Here is a 17,249-nt window from a genome sequence, read left to right as displayed (position 1 = left end):
CAGAGCGTGGAGCCTGCTTGGGATTCTCCCTCTCCCTCATGCTCTCTCTCTCTCTCTCTCTCTCTCTCTCAGGAAAAAAAAAAGGCTCTTGGGTTTATTACAGTTGTTACATCCGCTGACTTATTGAGGTACATTCTCTGATCTGATTAGGAGACCTGAGAATCTACATCATTACTGCCTTGGGGGTTCCTATGTTTACAATATATACATTGTTCAATTATACATGCAATAAAAAAAAAAAAAGTAATTCTGTAGGACAGAAAAGCTAAAACACAGTTTCCCAAAGTTTGTTTCCTGTTTTCTATTTACTAGGAAAATAAATGCTATCGCCCAAGACTATGTGATAAAGAAACGGACACTATAGTTCCGAGAGAATCACTATGTCAGATTAAAGCATATTAAAGGCTCTCACGATAAAAAAGATGATGCTTACTTTGTTTAACAAAGCATTTCAAAATCTTGTAACCATCTTGAAAAATGTGAAGTAACATTGATCAGGGAAGAATTTGTGGATAATAGAAGGGCAAAGCAAATTATGTCTGAATGAGAAGATCTATATGACTGAAGGGGAAGGAGAAGGGCCAGTGATCTCATGGAAACACAGAAGTGAAAATGTGGGACTGTAAATAATCCAATTTGAGCTGAACGGACACATTTTTAAATATATATTTTTAATGTTTATTTATTTTGAGAGAGAGAGAGAGTGCAAGCAAGGGAGAGGCAGAGAGAGAGGGAAAGAGAATCTCAAGCAGGCTCCACAGTGTCAGCACAGAGCCCAATACGGGGCTTGAACTCACTAATCGTGAGATCATGACCTGAGCCGAAATCAAGAATCAGGTGCTTAACCATCTGAGCCACCCAGATGCCCTAGAACTGACACATTTTTTAATGGTGGGGAGTAACTGGAAGAAGTGTGTTTGTGCCTAAAAAAGGAGAGTTTGAATGGCAAGGACAGGATTTTAGGATGAGAGCTGTTAGAGAGTTTTCTGGGACTGATGTAACAGATGTTAGACTCCATGAAATGTGCTCTTCCTATTCTTGGTATCTTGGTTCAAGGTGGTGATAAGACTAGCCAAAAAGAAAAAAAAAATTCAGATTAAAAATAAAAATTTTAAATTGCTATTATATGGAGGTCTGACCATTTGGAATTCATAATTTACTTAATGACTTCAAAAACATTATTATTCACATTCAGTAGTTTGCAATACTGTTGATAACATTTGATGGAGCAAACTTTTCTTTTTTTTTTCTCTTTTTTTTTTTTTACTTTTGGGATTTTTTTTAATTATAATGCAAACACATGTAGAGTAAATAGCTATATAGAAATATGAATACTGCCTCTAATTAAGTCCACATTGGCATGTTCTTTTTAATGTTACAGAAGTTATTGCAATACTGCTTTAAATTTTTATTTGCTTATATTTAGTCTCAAAAACATCATGGTTGTATAGAAGCCCAAATATATTTGGTCATATCTAACATGGTTGAGAGAAGCTGGCGTATGATATCATCTATTAGGGAAAAAAAATTGCTATGTTAGTGTTACCAAGATTCAGAGTCAGTAAGGCAAGGAGGAATGTTCTGATTTCAATGAGATAAACTGTCTTTGTATTTTTACTTCTTTCTGATTCAGTTTCTTCCCCTTTATCTATACTGCCATTATCTCCAGCGAGACAGCAAGGTGTACCTCCATAAATTTACTAGAAAGAAACATATTGTGTGGTTTTCTAGACATAATGTGTTTGCTGACATATGTTTGCTTTATATATAAAAGTATAATAATTCAAGATTTAAATAACTTAAAATAATTCAAGATTTAAGAAGTACACTTAATCCATTTCTGAAAGGCTTGATATCTAGTATTATTTGATGATTTGAGGTTTTCAATTTTGTACAGAACTACATAGATATACATAAGCATTGGCTAGCAATTCCAGTATCATCTTATACAAACTTGACTGTTGTATTTCCAGATTCAAATTTGCTTTTAAATTCTCACTCTCAGAGCTCTCTGTGAATCTCAGCTCTTGAATCTACTTTTCATTTAGTCCTTACCAGATAGATACATATTTCTCATTTTAACTGCCCTGCTTAATTAGGACTCTTAATGATATTTTGGCTAGTAAAGAACTTTTAAAAAATCTTTATAATCCATTATCCCCAGCCTTTATGCAGAACACCCCAAAATGATTGTCAGCACAAAAATGCCCATATTTCTTACAATTATCATTTATGTTATCCCAGTATCTGATAAATGGTGTTTTCCCTCAAAACTTTTATTTTGTTATAGTGTGTGGTTAAAATGTCTACACATAACTCTCACTGTCAGAATGTATGAGAAAAAGTTTTCTTTAAGAAAAGTTTGATTTTAAAGTAAATATGCCAGTTATAAACCATATAGAATAATTTTCATACCATATTATTTTAATTATACATTCTCCAAATTTGAAGAATTAATTGTTCATGGTTCTACACTTACTAAAAAGAAAAGAATGGGTCTGGGGCAACTAATTGTGTTAGTAAGTTTCAGTTTTAGTGTTGGAATGTGAAAAGGACATTAAAGACCCTCTAACTCATATCTTGAATTATAGAGAGAAGGAACATATTCAAAACGTAAAGTGGCTTTTTACATTATGATAAAAAATAATGGGTTTAATTAAATAGAAATCCCTCAGTAATTCCTGTCACTTATATAGTATTTACATTTTATGGGATGCAATATTTATGTTTACCTCAATTAGTTTTAGTAGCAATATAATTTTCTTCCTTTTATTGTTTTTTTCCCTACTATCTGAAATACCTTACTCTAGAACTTCCAATAACATAATTGAAATCAATGTTGTCCAACATATGACTATCTAGCACTTGAAATGTGGCTAGTATGACTGAGGAACAATTCAGTCTACTTAATTTTATATGATTTTAATGAATTTAAATGTAAAGAGTCACAATTAGCTAAGGGCTACCACACTGAACAATGCATATTCAGGAAAATATAAAGTACTCCTCCATAAATCATTTTGAATTTTTCACTGGTAATGAGCCAAAAGAAAAAAGTATATATCTAGATAGTGTTATTCCTCCAACATTACAGATGCAGTTTGAAGGCTTACCTCTGTTAGATTTAGAGATCTGTACCTTGTTAACACTTGCAGATATATTATATGTTATATAATATACATATATGGGTTTGTGTGCTAAAGGAAACATGTTTAAAATTATATGGATATTTCAAAGTGTACTATATGTTTAATAAAAATCATAAGAAAAGCTTGCATTAAGGTATGCTTCTTAGAAGTTACAGTTCTTAGAGATACCAAGAATTAACTAGGGAATAGCTGAGAAAATAAGTGAAATATCATGTGATGTTTTACTCCCTGAGTGTCTGTAAACAAAATTGTTATTGATTTTTTTTCCTAGGTATTTGTATTGGATTGATTGCTGTGAGTATCCTCACATTGGCCGTGTTGGAATGGATGGAACCAATCAGAGTGTTGTCATAGAAACCAAGATTTCCAGACCTATGGCACTAACTATAGATTATGTCAACCGTAGACTCTACTGGGCTGATGAAAATCATATTGAATTTAGCAACATGGATGGATCTCATAGACACACAGGTTGGTCCAGTAACACAAATGACTCAGTATTTTATCAGTACGTACATTATTCATTTAGAAAATATGTACACACTTATGTATTCATTATATATAATTTTTCTCATTAAATTAATTTTGTAACTTAAGATTACATGATCCTGTTCCTTTATGACAATATTGGTAAATAAGAATTAGATATATTTACTCAGAACTTCTGTAATCATGTATAAAAGTCATTGACAATATTTTCTCTAATTGTATCTTTCAAAGTAGTTTTTACAGTAAATGAACAATATTTTTCTTAGTTAATATATACATACAATCTTAACGGATTGAGATAGAAGGCTATATGCCTGTAAACATAGGATTATTATTGCAATCTGGTAGGGCTAAGTTTTTTAAAAATACCAAATAAGAGTATAGTTCTCGAAAGACAGTGAAGTAATAGCATTTAAGTGTTATCAATTCTACTGCATACATGATCAAATTTATTGTTATCTAATCAACAATGGCCACTAAAATTAAACTGGAAAACAGCCATCACATTACAGTAACATACAGGAAATTATTTGAATATGAATGAATATAAAATTCTACAGACACTTTACTTTTCTATTTTTTATAACTCTGAGTAGATTAAAAAACTCAATATAAAGATATGAATGAAGCATTTAGATATGAGGAAAGTAACACTGGAATTAGGGATGACGGGGAGGTCTTAAAGAAAAATAGCTGAGGATGAGGGAATTCATAAGAGCAATGGAGAAGGACATGATGACGAAGACAAAGATGACAGGGACGTAACAGAAACCAAAAATAATTCCAGTGAACACTCAAAATACATTAGGGGTTTAAAGATGACACTTTTCCCAGAATGAAGAAGATAATTTTTTATTTATTTTTATCTTTTAATATACATCCAAGTTAGTTAGCATATAGTGCAACAATGATTTCAGGAGTAGATTCCTTAGTGCCCCTTACCCTTTTAGCCCATCCACCCTCCACAGCCCCTCCAGCAACCCTCTGTTCTCCATATTTAAGAGTCTCTTATGTTTTGTCCCCCTCCCTGTTCTTTTATTATTTTCGCTTCCCTTCCCTTATGTTCATCTGTTTTTGTCTCTTAAAGTACTCATATGAGTGAAATCGTATGATATTTGTCTTTCTCTGACTAATTTCACTTAGCATAATACCCTCTAGTTCCATCCACATAGTTGCAAATGGAAAGATTTCATTCTTTTTGATTGCTGAGTAATACTCCATTGTATATACATACCATATCTTCTTTATCAACCTATCTGCCAATGGACATTTGAGTTATTTCCATACTTTGCCTGTTGTTGATAGTGCTGCTATAAACATTGGGGTGCATGTGCCCCTTAAAAACAGCACACCTGTATCCCTTGGATAAATACCTAGTAGTGCAATTGCTGGGTAATAGGGTAGTTCTACTTTAATTTTTTGAGGAACCTCCATACTGTTTTCCAGAGTGGCTGCACCAGTTTGCATTCCCACCAGCAATGCAAAAGAGATCCTCTTTCTCTGCATCCTCGCCAACATCTGTTGTTGCCTGAGTTGTTAATGTGAGCCATTCTGACAGGTGTGAGGTGGTATCTCATTGTGGTTTTGATTTGTATTTCCCTGATGATGAGTGATGTGGAGCATTTTTTCATGTGTCAGTTGGCCATCTGGATGTCTTCTTTGGAGAAGTGTCTGTTCATGTCCTCTGCCCATTTCTTCACTGGATTATTTGTTTTTTTGGGTGTTGAGTTTGATAAGTTCTTTATAGATTTTGGATACTAACCCTTTATCTGATATGTCGTTTGCAGATATCTTCTCCCATTCTGTCAGTTGCCTTTTAGTTTTGCTGATTGTTTCCTTTGCTGTGCAGAAGCTATTTACTTTGATGAGGTCCCAATAGTTCATTTTTGCTTTTGTTTCCCTTGCCTCCAGAGACATGTTGAGTAGGAAAGTACAGCAGCCAAGGTCAAAGAGGTTTTTGCCTGCTTTCTCCTTGAGGATTTTGATGGTTTCCTGTCTTACATTTAGGTCTTTCATCCATTTTGAGTTTATTTTTGTGTACGGTGTAAGAAAGTGGTCCAGGTTCACTCTTCTGCATGTCGCTGTCCAGTTTTCCAGCACTGCTTGCTGAAGAGACTGTCTTTATTCCATTGGATATTCTTTCCTGTTTTGTCAAAGATTAGTTGCCCATATGTTTGTGGACCCATTCAGGGTTCTCTATGCTGTTCCATTGATCTGAGTGTCTGTTCTTGTGCCAGTACCATACTGTCTTGATGATTGAAGACAGTTTGAAGTCAGGGAAGACAAATGGCTTTTTATTGATGGCTTTTTATTCATCTTTATTGACCTAACATCACCTTTGTTATTAGGTGTTTTTATCTTCAAATAGTAAGAGGGACCTATCTTCACAGAGAGGTCCCAAAGAAAGCCCACACAGTAGCATGGTTTAGCTTATCAGGCTGCTTTCTTCTCTGGCAGTAAGCTTAGAACAACACCCTGGGTGGAGGGAAATGGGAGGAGATGATAAGAGAGGATTACTGATAATCTTATTGCCAGGTGAGACCTTGCAAATGTGTGCCAGTGTGCAGTCCTCAGAAGGATCAAGTCACAGAGTTTAAAAGTAAATGAATAAGTAAACAAATAAAAATAAAGGAGACAAAAGTCACTGAAGTCATACCACTTAATTATTTTGCCTAAGTTCTTCTCAGTTGATGTTTAAACAAATATATTATTCTAACTATCATTGCTGACAGAAAGCTTTTTGAGGTGCTTTTTTAAGGGTAAGAACATTGAGGTATCACAAGTGTAGTTGGATGAGTCACTTATTTAGGTGTTGGCAATCCAATTATAGAGATAAAGAAACTCATCAGGATGCAATTTGAGTGAAGAATTATTTAAAGATGACTTTAGGATTTTAATTACAGCAAAAGTAATGTTGACAAATCAGAATCACACTTAGCATTCAGCAGTTATATCTTCTCCAAAGAATCAATAATGAAATGTTCTGCAACATTCTCAGATGATATAATTGAAAGTTTTATTGTGGTAATCAGTATTTTCCCCATGTAACTAGGAACCCATTTATTTTTAGCATCTATATAAAGCTCTAGGTTGTTGTGAATGTCTTACTTTCTACTAAAAATGTTCACTGTACAATATTATTTAAACAAGTTTTGGTCAGATAAGTGAATATTGAAAACATATATTTCGTCATCAAATATTTGTCTATTTGCATTGGAGACTTCGTGTTTGAACACAAATTGTAGTTAAAAATGTTGTCTGTTAGAAACTATTGATTCCATCCCCGATTCATTATTAAAAATGATGTCAGATATGTGGGTGACTAATGCTTTGAAAACTTAATACAAAATTAAATATGTATAAATGAAGCATCTTTCAATCATGGTACTCGTGGTGACTTTGGGTAGAAGGACATATATAGCAGGGAGAAATAGCACTATATTTATTAGAGTAAAATATTTGGCTGAAAGATACCCAGGTATGATGTTATCAACATTTTAAAATTTGATTTTGAAAATACTTGGAGGCTCCCGGGGAGAAAAAGAAAGTAAAAGAGTTGATGCCATCAGAAGTATTTTCTCCTGAAGGCTTTCTCAGAAAGACTAATGAAAAATTCATTAAGCATCTTATCAGGCATCTGCCAATAACTGAATGTAAGCCAACAATTACCTAGTAGTTACTAATGAGCTACTCATTGTAGACAGCCTAAATTATGCTAATTCCACAGTCAGTGGAAAAAGAGGCATTCATTTGTCATGTTTGTGAAGGGGAGTAGCATTTTTATATTTCTCGCACTTTCCTGGTAAAGACATAGAGAATGCTGTGGTTTCTTGATTGTGTATTTGGAGGTGGAAAATGAGACTTTGACATCAATAGTAACTTTCCCATTAGTTTGGTCACTGATCTCTTTTCTTATTCTCTTAACTAGACTAGTGTTATTGTTCTCATTTATTCTTAGAGAGTGGGACTGAAGCTTATTAAGAGTGGGATATGTCAGTCATGACAAAGTAATTTGAGAATATGAAAGATATATGAGAAATTTCAGAATTTTGGCTTCCATTTGATAAGCCAAATCTTAATAATGGAGAAAAACTAAACCCTGACAGTTTTTTTTCCTCCAAACATATTCTTATTTGACCATTCAGTAATTTCATACATGAAACATTACTTAATTATTACTTATCCAGCCTAAGAAATTCTAAAAATTCAGAATTCTATGCCCTAAACAATAGATCCGATTACCTCCATGGTATATGTGACTTACAATTTGCTTAAGAATTTCCATCTATCTTTCTCTGCTATCTCCTCTACCCCAACCCACCTTCCTACCAGTCTAAACACCACATTGCAAAATTAAATAAACAAATAAACAGTCAATTTGCCAGCTTAGGCACATCTAGATGCCATCTTAGTCTTGTGAACCTCTTCCTAATGCCTCTGTATATCATTTTTCTGGTATTTACTATAATAATTATATATTGATATGGTTTAATAAAATGATGCCATAGAATATTATATATGCTCCTGGATGACTGAGTTTTATTTAAATCAAATTTTCATTAGTTCATTTTTTTTTTTTTTTAGTTTTTTGATTTCTTCCCTTTCGATCTTCCCATTCAGTCATTCATGTATTCATTCAACAAATATTGATGGCTCTTTCGATGCCATGCCTTATGCTAGGCTCTCAAGTTACAAAGATGAATAAATTTGTGGTTTTAAAGCACTTGTAATAATGGAAAATGCTGATATGCAAGTAAAAACATAAATTAGATTGGGGTTAGAGGAATATGCAAAATATTTTGAAAATGCATGGAGTAGTAAGAAAGCTATTGCTGAAGTAAGGGAATCTTTGAGAAATGTGAGATATTGGTACAAGTTCTCCATATGGTGAAATGTATAAAGGATTCTTCACACAGAGGGAACAGCATGTGCAAAGATGTAATAGAGTCTTGAAGCAGCATGGGGTTTATACAATTTGGCCATGACTAGAAGTTATATAAGAGGGACATAATGTCACTAGATGAACATGGGCAAATTTAGGCCAGATTGTGACAGACCTTGTATGCTAAATAATTTGGAATTTATTCTCTAGGTCATAGGGAGCCATTGATGGTGTTTAGCTGAAAGAGTGCTGTCATTAAACTTGACAACAGTATAGAAAATGAAAGACCCTAGAAAAGCAACCAATTTAGAGGCTGTTAAAATATTTTAGGAGAAAATATTTGAAGTGATTATAGCTGTGGTAATGGGGATAAAGTATTACATTCAAAAGTTAATTGGATAAAAACATAGGAGAGAGATGCATCTGTAAGCCTAAAATAGCAGAAATATTGGTGGTCGAGGTGCAGATATTAAGTGAATATTTTATATTATGCACTTATCTAGGGAAAAAGAACTTGTAATTTTGATGACATTAGTATCACATATATTTGTCCATTTTATGAGGAATTTAATAAGTACCAAATTAGGCATAACTTAGAGATTCTTCTTGAAAAGCTCTGCTTTGATGAGAGGTACATTAACTTTAACAAAAGGGTCAGCATAAGACGAATTCTAAGGATATGATTAAACAACCTCTAATGTAATGTATCTTTCCCTAAAAAGCATTTCAGAACACCTGATAATTTATCTGGAAGAAAGATTGAAATTGAATGATTCTTTCTCTTCTTACTTTCACTTGAGATATAATATACATCTAGTTAAAGATTAGATAATTTTAGAATATTCTTGTATTGAAATGCTTAGTGTTTAAATGTATGTGTCTTTATATAAAAATAAAATATTCTAAATATATACATAATAATATTCTTGTAGGTATATATGTTTGGGACTTATTCCTACCAGTCTCAAAGTGCAACAATCCTCAGAGAATTTTAGGCCCTGATTTTGGATAAGAAGTAATAAACCTTTAGGGACCAGGGTGACTTAGTCTGTTAAGCATCTGACTTCTGCTCAGGTCATGATCTCTCGGTTCGTGAGTTCAAGCCCCATATCAGGCTCTGTGTTGACAGCTCAGAGCCTAAAGCCTGCTTCTGATTCTGTGTCTCCCTCTCTCTCTGCCCCTCCCCTGCTCATGCTCTGTCTCTCTTTGTCTCTCAAAAATAAATAAAGGTACTAGTTCATTTGGGATAGTAAAGAGAACAAAAATGTTGCTTAAAAATGTACACCCTGCTTTAGTGGGACATTTTGATGTTACAGTTTGTTATTTCCAAACTAACTGTATCTCCTGCCTATAGAAAAACATCTAGATCTTATTTCAAAATTTGTGCTGCAAATTTCTGAAATGAGACCAAAGTAAAGATCTTTTGTCATTGATTTCATGCACTTTAAAAAGTAACAGCCTTCTCTGAATGAACTATCTATGAAATAGGTTATATAATATCTCCTGAGAAAAAAATTTTTCGATAACTTTGCATAGCTACCCCAACTCAGAGATTTCATTTTCCATTTAAGGAAAGAAAATTAAATTCCACAAAATTCTAGTCTTTAGAACAAAATTTCATTCTGACTGCTTGTATCAAACTACATGACATCAGATTTCATTTTCCTCCTATTCTGTTACAGGTGCCATTGAAGTTGAGATACCTTAGAGAGGTAGCTATTTTCTTGGCAAAAAGGCTGAAAATAGTTTGTGATTAGTATTAACAATAGGGTGAGCTAAGAAAAAGATATGTTTGACCGTGACTTTTTCAATTTATTTATTCAAATAAATAAATAAAATTAATTTTTTCTAGTAAATATTTATCAGAATATGCTTCTTTGTATCCCAGAATGATTTAACTTGTGTAAATTCAGTTGGTCACATACATATTTTATCCAGCATACTGGAAAAATGCATACTCATAACTGCTAATTTCTCTGAAAAGGAATCGTTGGTTATGATTCCAAACTACAGTTTATCACTGAACTGTCTTTTAGTCTGTAGACAGATTGTTGAAAATTTCATGCAATTATGTTGACTATGGCTCCTCATTTATTTCTATATTCCTTGACCTGAAGAACCTTACATTGAAGTGTCAATATTGTAGTCCACCTCAATTGTTTGTTTATTGTTCTGAGAATCCAGTTTGTGTTATGAGGGGGCAGTTCTGTGTTTGGATTTAAAAATCCAAATCATAATCCATGCAGTGATCATCTAATTAATGTTGGAAAAGGAATCCAAGTCTCAGCATGCTGCTGGTGAAATAGCATAAATATATATACGAAGGGTTTTGTTCTAAGAAGTCACTTTGAAAACACTGAAAAAAAACAATGGGAGCATGTTGTGCTTATGTATTTTGAAACTCAGTAGCTCTTGCATTTGGGTCTGTAGAATATTTAAATACACACTGAAACTAAAAAAGGAAGGGAATCTAATAAACACCACTCTCCAAATTTATAATATTCTAGAGTGTTTCTTTCTTGGTAGGATATTTCATTTTAGTACTTTTGGAAAAAAAGTCTCTATCATTCACAGTCCATTGCAAACAGTAGACTTCACAGGCTATTTTATGCCAATGGTGTTGATGTGCTGCTGTTTACAATACAATAAAAGTTAATGGAAGGGAGCAAAATACAATTCAGTTACTATAGAAATGTTCCTGAAACAGTAAAATAAATTGAAATTAACTGCCATTTCTAAAAAGTCTTAGAATTTCAGTGTCAATCATGTCTTTCAGTTTTGTTCCTTGAATAGCACGTTACCTTACATTGTGTATATGTTTAAATAGATTATTATTTTGCAAATGTCACATATATTCCATATACTTTTTGAAATGGGAAATTTTAAGTATTACCCTAGTATGAATTTTCAACCACTTTCAAAAATCTTATCCATCTTAAATAAGAGGCAGTGGGGTATGGGGATCAGTAGGTCTGGCTTTGTTCCAGGTTACTCTCTAAACAGGTTGCTTTGCCACAGTATGGTTCAATGTTTTTATCTATAGAATGGGTTTTTTTATTTAATAAATGACTTTCTAACATTTCTTAAAGGAATTTAGCTAAGGTTGGAACTGGGAGAGAAGACTGTTTTATCAATTACTTCACCTACCCCTACTTATTCTTAGGACTACCTAGAGCACATTTTAAAATGCTTGTAATATGTTACATTATTCTCTGTTTTTTATTCTGGAACCATATTTGTAATTGTAAGAATTTGCAAAACCCAGATAGTAAACTCATGTAAATGGCTCTATTGATAACTGTCCCATAGGTAAAGTCCTTTTTTTAAGCTTCACAAACACATTCCTAGTGCATGTGTGGGGGCTATCATAACTCCTATATTTAGTTCTGATAATCGCCTCTGAAAACACATTGCCAAATGTCTATGAAGATTTGTATCACCAGCAGAAAAATTCAGAACCTTTCAAAGCAACAGTACTATATGTTTACCAAGTGCACAAAGCAATGTTGCTTTGTTTAGAGACTGGAAAGCAGTGTCCTGGTCAAGAGATGATATTTATAGGCAGAGTCTAGTTTTCAAAATAAATGTACTACAATTTGCATTGTCTGCGCTATAAATGCTCACATTCATTAACAGAAATACTCTTTTTAGGTATTAAATATTGAAATGGCCATATTTGACCTTCTATTATGAATAACTTAAAAATATGTAGATGAGAGAGGGTGCCTGGGTGGCTCAGTTGTTTAAGTACCTGACTTTGACCCAGGTCGTGATCTCACAGTTTGTGAGTTTGAGTACCAAATCCAGTGAGTTCGAGTTCCACTTCGGGTGAACGTGAGTTCCTCTTTGGTTAAAACACAAGCCCCGGGGGAGCCCCACTTTCTCTCTCTCACTCTCATTCTCTCTTTCTCTGCCTCTCACCCACTTACGCCCCCCCACCTCAAAAAATATAGATGAAAGATGAGAGAGAGGAAGTTGTTGTTTTATTAAACCACATATTCTTAATCTATATGGAGAATGTGTATTATTTGAAGTGGATGCCTTTAGCCTCTAATGGCTTTAAGGATGCCTTTAGCCTCTTACTAATGGCTTTAAAGAAGAGCTCTAAATACAGCACTAATTTCTATATTCTCCATCTATATTACATTCATTTCAATAAGTATACATTTACGTGTCCCAGTATACACTAATTCATTAAGGAAGGACATATAACTATTGTTTGGATATTTGATCAGTGTTTAAAAGATGTCCTCATATTATAGAGTCTCAGGTAGTAGCAGCTGAGATCTGGTATGCACTATGGCATATGCCAAATAGAAGAAATTTATTTTTTATTCCCTTCAAGGTTTCACTGATGGATAAACTTTTGGAAAAATTGTGTTCATATTGGAAAAAATAAATTTTGAAATTCTATCATAATATTTGGAAATGTTGGCTATCCTTAGTGTTCTTGCCATTTCTTAATGCCTTTATTCATTTCAAACAATGGACTTTGGACCCATTTGCCTGAAATTTTATTTATAATACTGTTACCATTAAGTAGGGTTGTGTTAAAGAATAGGCAGGAAAAGTGTTCATGGAGGCAAATATTAAATGGAACATTTCGTACCCTATTGTAGATAGTTCTGAGGAAGTACTTATAAGAAAAAGAGGATTCTGCAATCAATAACACTGAAGGGGATGCATAATTACTGACAAAGAACAAATGTCTTTGGCCCTAAGGTTATATAAAGCACTTTCTTTTTGATGGGGTGTTGGTAACTACAGCTACTGGCTCAGCAGTCATGCTCTGGAAATTAGTAGACTGTGGCCATTTTGCCACCCACCCAGTCTTCTCTGTCACTTCTCATAAACTAAAATCCATTATCCACCCACTTACTGACCACTGTCATGGATCTCCCACTTTCTTTGGCACATTAAACTACTTTCTTTCATCATCTAATTTTATTGTGTGTTTTCCAGCGTACATTTTCTTTAGCCTTACTTTAATCTCACCTCATTTTTTCAATGCTAAATGTTTCTCTCTTTTTCATTTCATCCTTTTGTTTTTGTTTGTTTGTTTGTTTGTTTGTTTTCATGCTCTCTTCCATTAATTTATGCCCTAGCTTCTCTACGTAGCTTGTTGTACATTATTTTTCTGGAATGGTGTGAGGGAAAATTGTTAGTATCAAGGTCTCTCAGAATAGAGGATTAGTGAGCATCCTGATCCTCTTTTCTGAGGACAGATGGTGTTTTCATCAAGCTCAATAGTTTGTACCGTACTGCCTAGGCAATGAGTGTCGTTGATTGTTTTTGATCTGGGAAGAGATATAAGAGATAAAAAATATGTGTGTACATTTCGGATGCCAGGGTGGCTCAGTCTGTTAAGCAACTGACCCTCGACTTCAGCTCAGGTCATGGTCCCAGAGTCTTGGAATTGAGCCTTTCACTGGGCTCTGCACTGACAACATGGAACCAGCTCGGGATTCTCTCTCTCCGTCTCTCTCTAACCCTCCCCCGTTCATGCTTGCCCTCTCTGTCTCTCTCTCAAGATAAATAAACTTAAAATGTAAATATATTTCATATATATATATATATATATTCACATATATATATAGATATATATATATGAAATACTACCTGGAGGGAGTTCTAGTTGGCCTACCTTTACTTCTTTGCCATGTTCCAAGTTCTAGAATGCAGACCTCTGTGGACTGAATCACCAAGGTTCTACATCTTCTGCCTTCAGGTTGAAATGAATCCATGGGAAACATTGACAGGAAATTAGAATGTGGATAGAGGAAGATGTTGGAATATTTATTTATTTCCTTTCCCTCTTGCTTACCCACAGTGGTTTGGCAGTGGCTGAGTTCCTCCACTAAATGACCACTGTTCTTATTGCATGGCTCTTTTCCACTAGCCATAGCTTTCACCAGGTTCTGGTAACAGACCTAAGCAAAAAAAAAAAAAAATCCATCATCAGTACCTGACCATACCCATACTTCTGTAAATAATTCATTTATTCTTTTCAATTATCATTTAAAATTTATTTTCTATATGCAATAAGAAATCTGGCTGCTCTAAAAGAGATAGGAAAAGGTTAAAAACAATAAAAAAGTTGGAATAATTTTGCAGTATTTCAGGAACTTGAGCCTTAGGATAATATCATCAAGAATCAGACAGTAGAAGTCTTAAAATACATTAAAAAAGAAAAAATGACAGAATTTCATGTTTTATCTAATATAATTGTTAACTTTACTTTAAAATTTTAAGAGATTAAATTTCTAAACCTAGTTGGTCATACACTGACAACTATTAGGGCATTTTCTTCCAAACAATGCATAAATTCTTTATACTCAAAAGGAAAAAAAAATAGTAATGCTCAAGTTAGTCTGTAATTTTGATGGTTAGTGGTTGCATTCTATGAACCCTGTTTTACTATAAAAAATATTGCTAAGTTTTTTTAAGTAATTTTTTAATGTTTATATAAGAAAAAGGGAGAGAGCGTATCTCTGGTGAAATTTCTATTTTAACCCATTGGGCAAAGTAGTGCTTAATCTGCCATTATCCCAATATTATATTCTACCTATAGCACCAACTATGACATTTTAAGTCTACAAAAGATGGACACTGTGTAATTTGTGCATTTTGTTCTTAAGTATTTAAACTAGATAAGTTGAAATACAAAATTAGAAAGATGTTATCTAGGAATACACTTGTTTAGCATAATGAATGCTATCGCAAAAAAAAATGAATAATCAAGAGTATTGTAATAGAATAACTCTAACTGTGAGGCATTGGTTAAGCCAAAAGCATATTCTGGATTTCCACCTTTTCTATTTGCCATAATTACTAGGAACATTAATAGGATAGCATCCAACCTGACTAAAAAGGAAAAACTCCAGGGGTGCCTGGGTAGCTCAGTCAGTTAAGCATCTGATTTCAGCTCAGGTCATGATCTCATAATTTGTGAGTTTGAGCCCCACATCAGGCTCTGCACTCACAGCGTGGAGCCTGCTTGGGATTCTCTCTCTCTCTCTCTCTCTCTCTCTCTGTCCTTCCCCAACTTGAGCTTTCTCTCTCACTCAAAATAAATAAATAAACTTAAAAAAAAAGGAAAAACTCCATAAAGAGTATTCTTTGATTTATTTTTTTTGCAAAACACCAACTTCTTTATTCTGATAGATATAGTCTATAAGATAAAAATTAGGAGCCTAGTACTTGAGTGAAATGATGGAAATAGTACAATAAATAAGGCTCTTATCCGGAATAGAGACTTAACTACAGAAAGCAGCTTTAAAATAGGCTTTAAGGATATAATAAATACCTGTTAAACTGCAGCCCACACAATAGTTCTATTTTTTCTGTCCTTTTTTTAATATATCTACTGAATACCTATAAACGAAAACTTCCTAAGTTTATTTTTCACATTTGTGTTTTAATTAAGCAAGTGCAGTCTTCTATATGACAATTGGTCACATTATTTTTCTCTTAAAAAGGATAGCCTTTATTGTTTTTAGCAAACATTGACTACTTTTTCCATAAACACAACCACATCTCAGTGAATTTGTTAAATGTTTCTTTCATGCCATCACATTCCATGTTTATATTTATATGGACTTATTATTATGAACTTATTATGAATTATATATGAATATATAGTTCTATATGTAATAAATCTATTACAAATGTGCATGCATGTATTTTATAAATGCATGTATACATATATGCATACATATTTACAAAGCAAAAAATAAGTAAACAAATAAAGAGACAACCAAAAATAAGCAATTTTATTTTACTCATTCTAAATCAGAAAAGTTTCTTATACCAAAATGTATGATGATTTGGCTTGGAACATCTCTTTTAATCTCAATGCGGCCTAAATTCAACATCTGTTGATGGAAAAACAAACATGGCATGCATTTATTTATACTTATCATTTAGCAGTTAATATATGGCAATTTTTTTTCACAGAATCTTAAGCAAATAGTCAAGTAACTTGTTGTAGAGATTTAAGTCCTAAAGAAGAAATAAAGCATACTGCCAACTTGTGAGCTGAACTCCTAGAAAGGCAATATAAAAATATTTTGTTTGTTTATTTTGCTTTATTTTGTTTTGCTTGATTTTCATGGGCATTGTTTGTGGCTATTAAGTGAACTTTTCACCGTCTCTTAGAGAATAGATTGTTGGAGCTACTATAGTATTAGATTATGGGAATGGATTTCATCTCGTTAACTCAAGTTGGTGTTTTTACTTTGTTTTCTCAAGAATAAATATTCTGGTGGTTGTATGTGATGCTGTTAGGGAAATAAACATGATTGCCAAATGAGCAGTCCTGGAGCGGGCTTATAAAGCCACTAGAGTGACATTCCTATTCTTTACGCCAATATCAAATAAGGGATTAAATCAAACAGATGGTCACTGTGGGCAAATGGGCTAATTTTCTTCACTTTGACCTTTTCTATATTCTCTGTACATTCAGCTGTGTGCCATCCTTCTTCTGAAATAAGAGTTCACCTTTCTGATCTCCATAAATTTATATTGATTATCTGATAACAGAGATTTTTCTGGTGAGTAATCACTATAAGATTAGGGATAGTAAACTTGTCCAGTACTTAATTTTGCCCATGTCTGAAAATCACAGAAAAAGAATCGCTTAATTTCAATCAAGTAATTAAGTAAACTGACTTTCATATGGAGCTTATGAAATTAGTCATTGCTTTGTATACTTCTAGTAGCTTACTAAG

At 33.4% G+C, this 17,249-nt stretch overlaps 1 protein-coding gene across 3 annotated transcripts in view; it reads left to right on the top strand.

Annotated features, from left to right (window-relative positions):
* The window catches only part of LRP1B (LDL receptor related protein 1B), a 1,862,224-nt gene that overhangs the window by 1,624,296 nt on the left and 220,679 nt on the right, over window positions 1–17,249 (top strand). For all 3 annotated transcript variants that reach the window (XM_053214983.1, XM_053214982.1, XM_053214984.1), the window contains exon 60: window positions 3,421–3,620. In XM_053214983.1, coding sequence (XP_053070958.1) covers window positions 3,421–3,620 — 200 coding nt within the window. The remainder of the gene's footprint in view (window positions 1–3,420; window positions 3,621–17,249) is intronic.

The sequence above is a fragment of the Acinonyx jubatus genome, chromosome C1, assembly GCF_027475565.1.
Source record: "Acinonyx jubatus isolate Ajub_Pintada_27869175 chromosome C1, VMU_Ajub_asm_v1.0, whole genome shotgun sequence".
Taxonomy (NCBI): domain Eukaryota; kingdom Metazoa; phylum Chordata; class Mammalia; order Carnivora; family Felidae; genus Acinonyx; species Acinonyx jubatus.
The sequence above is the reverse complement of the archived record's forward strand: the minus strand, read 5'-3'. Positions and strand labels throughout refer to the sequence as shown.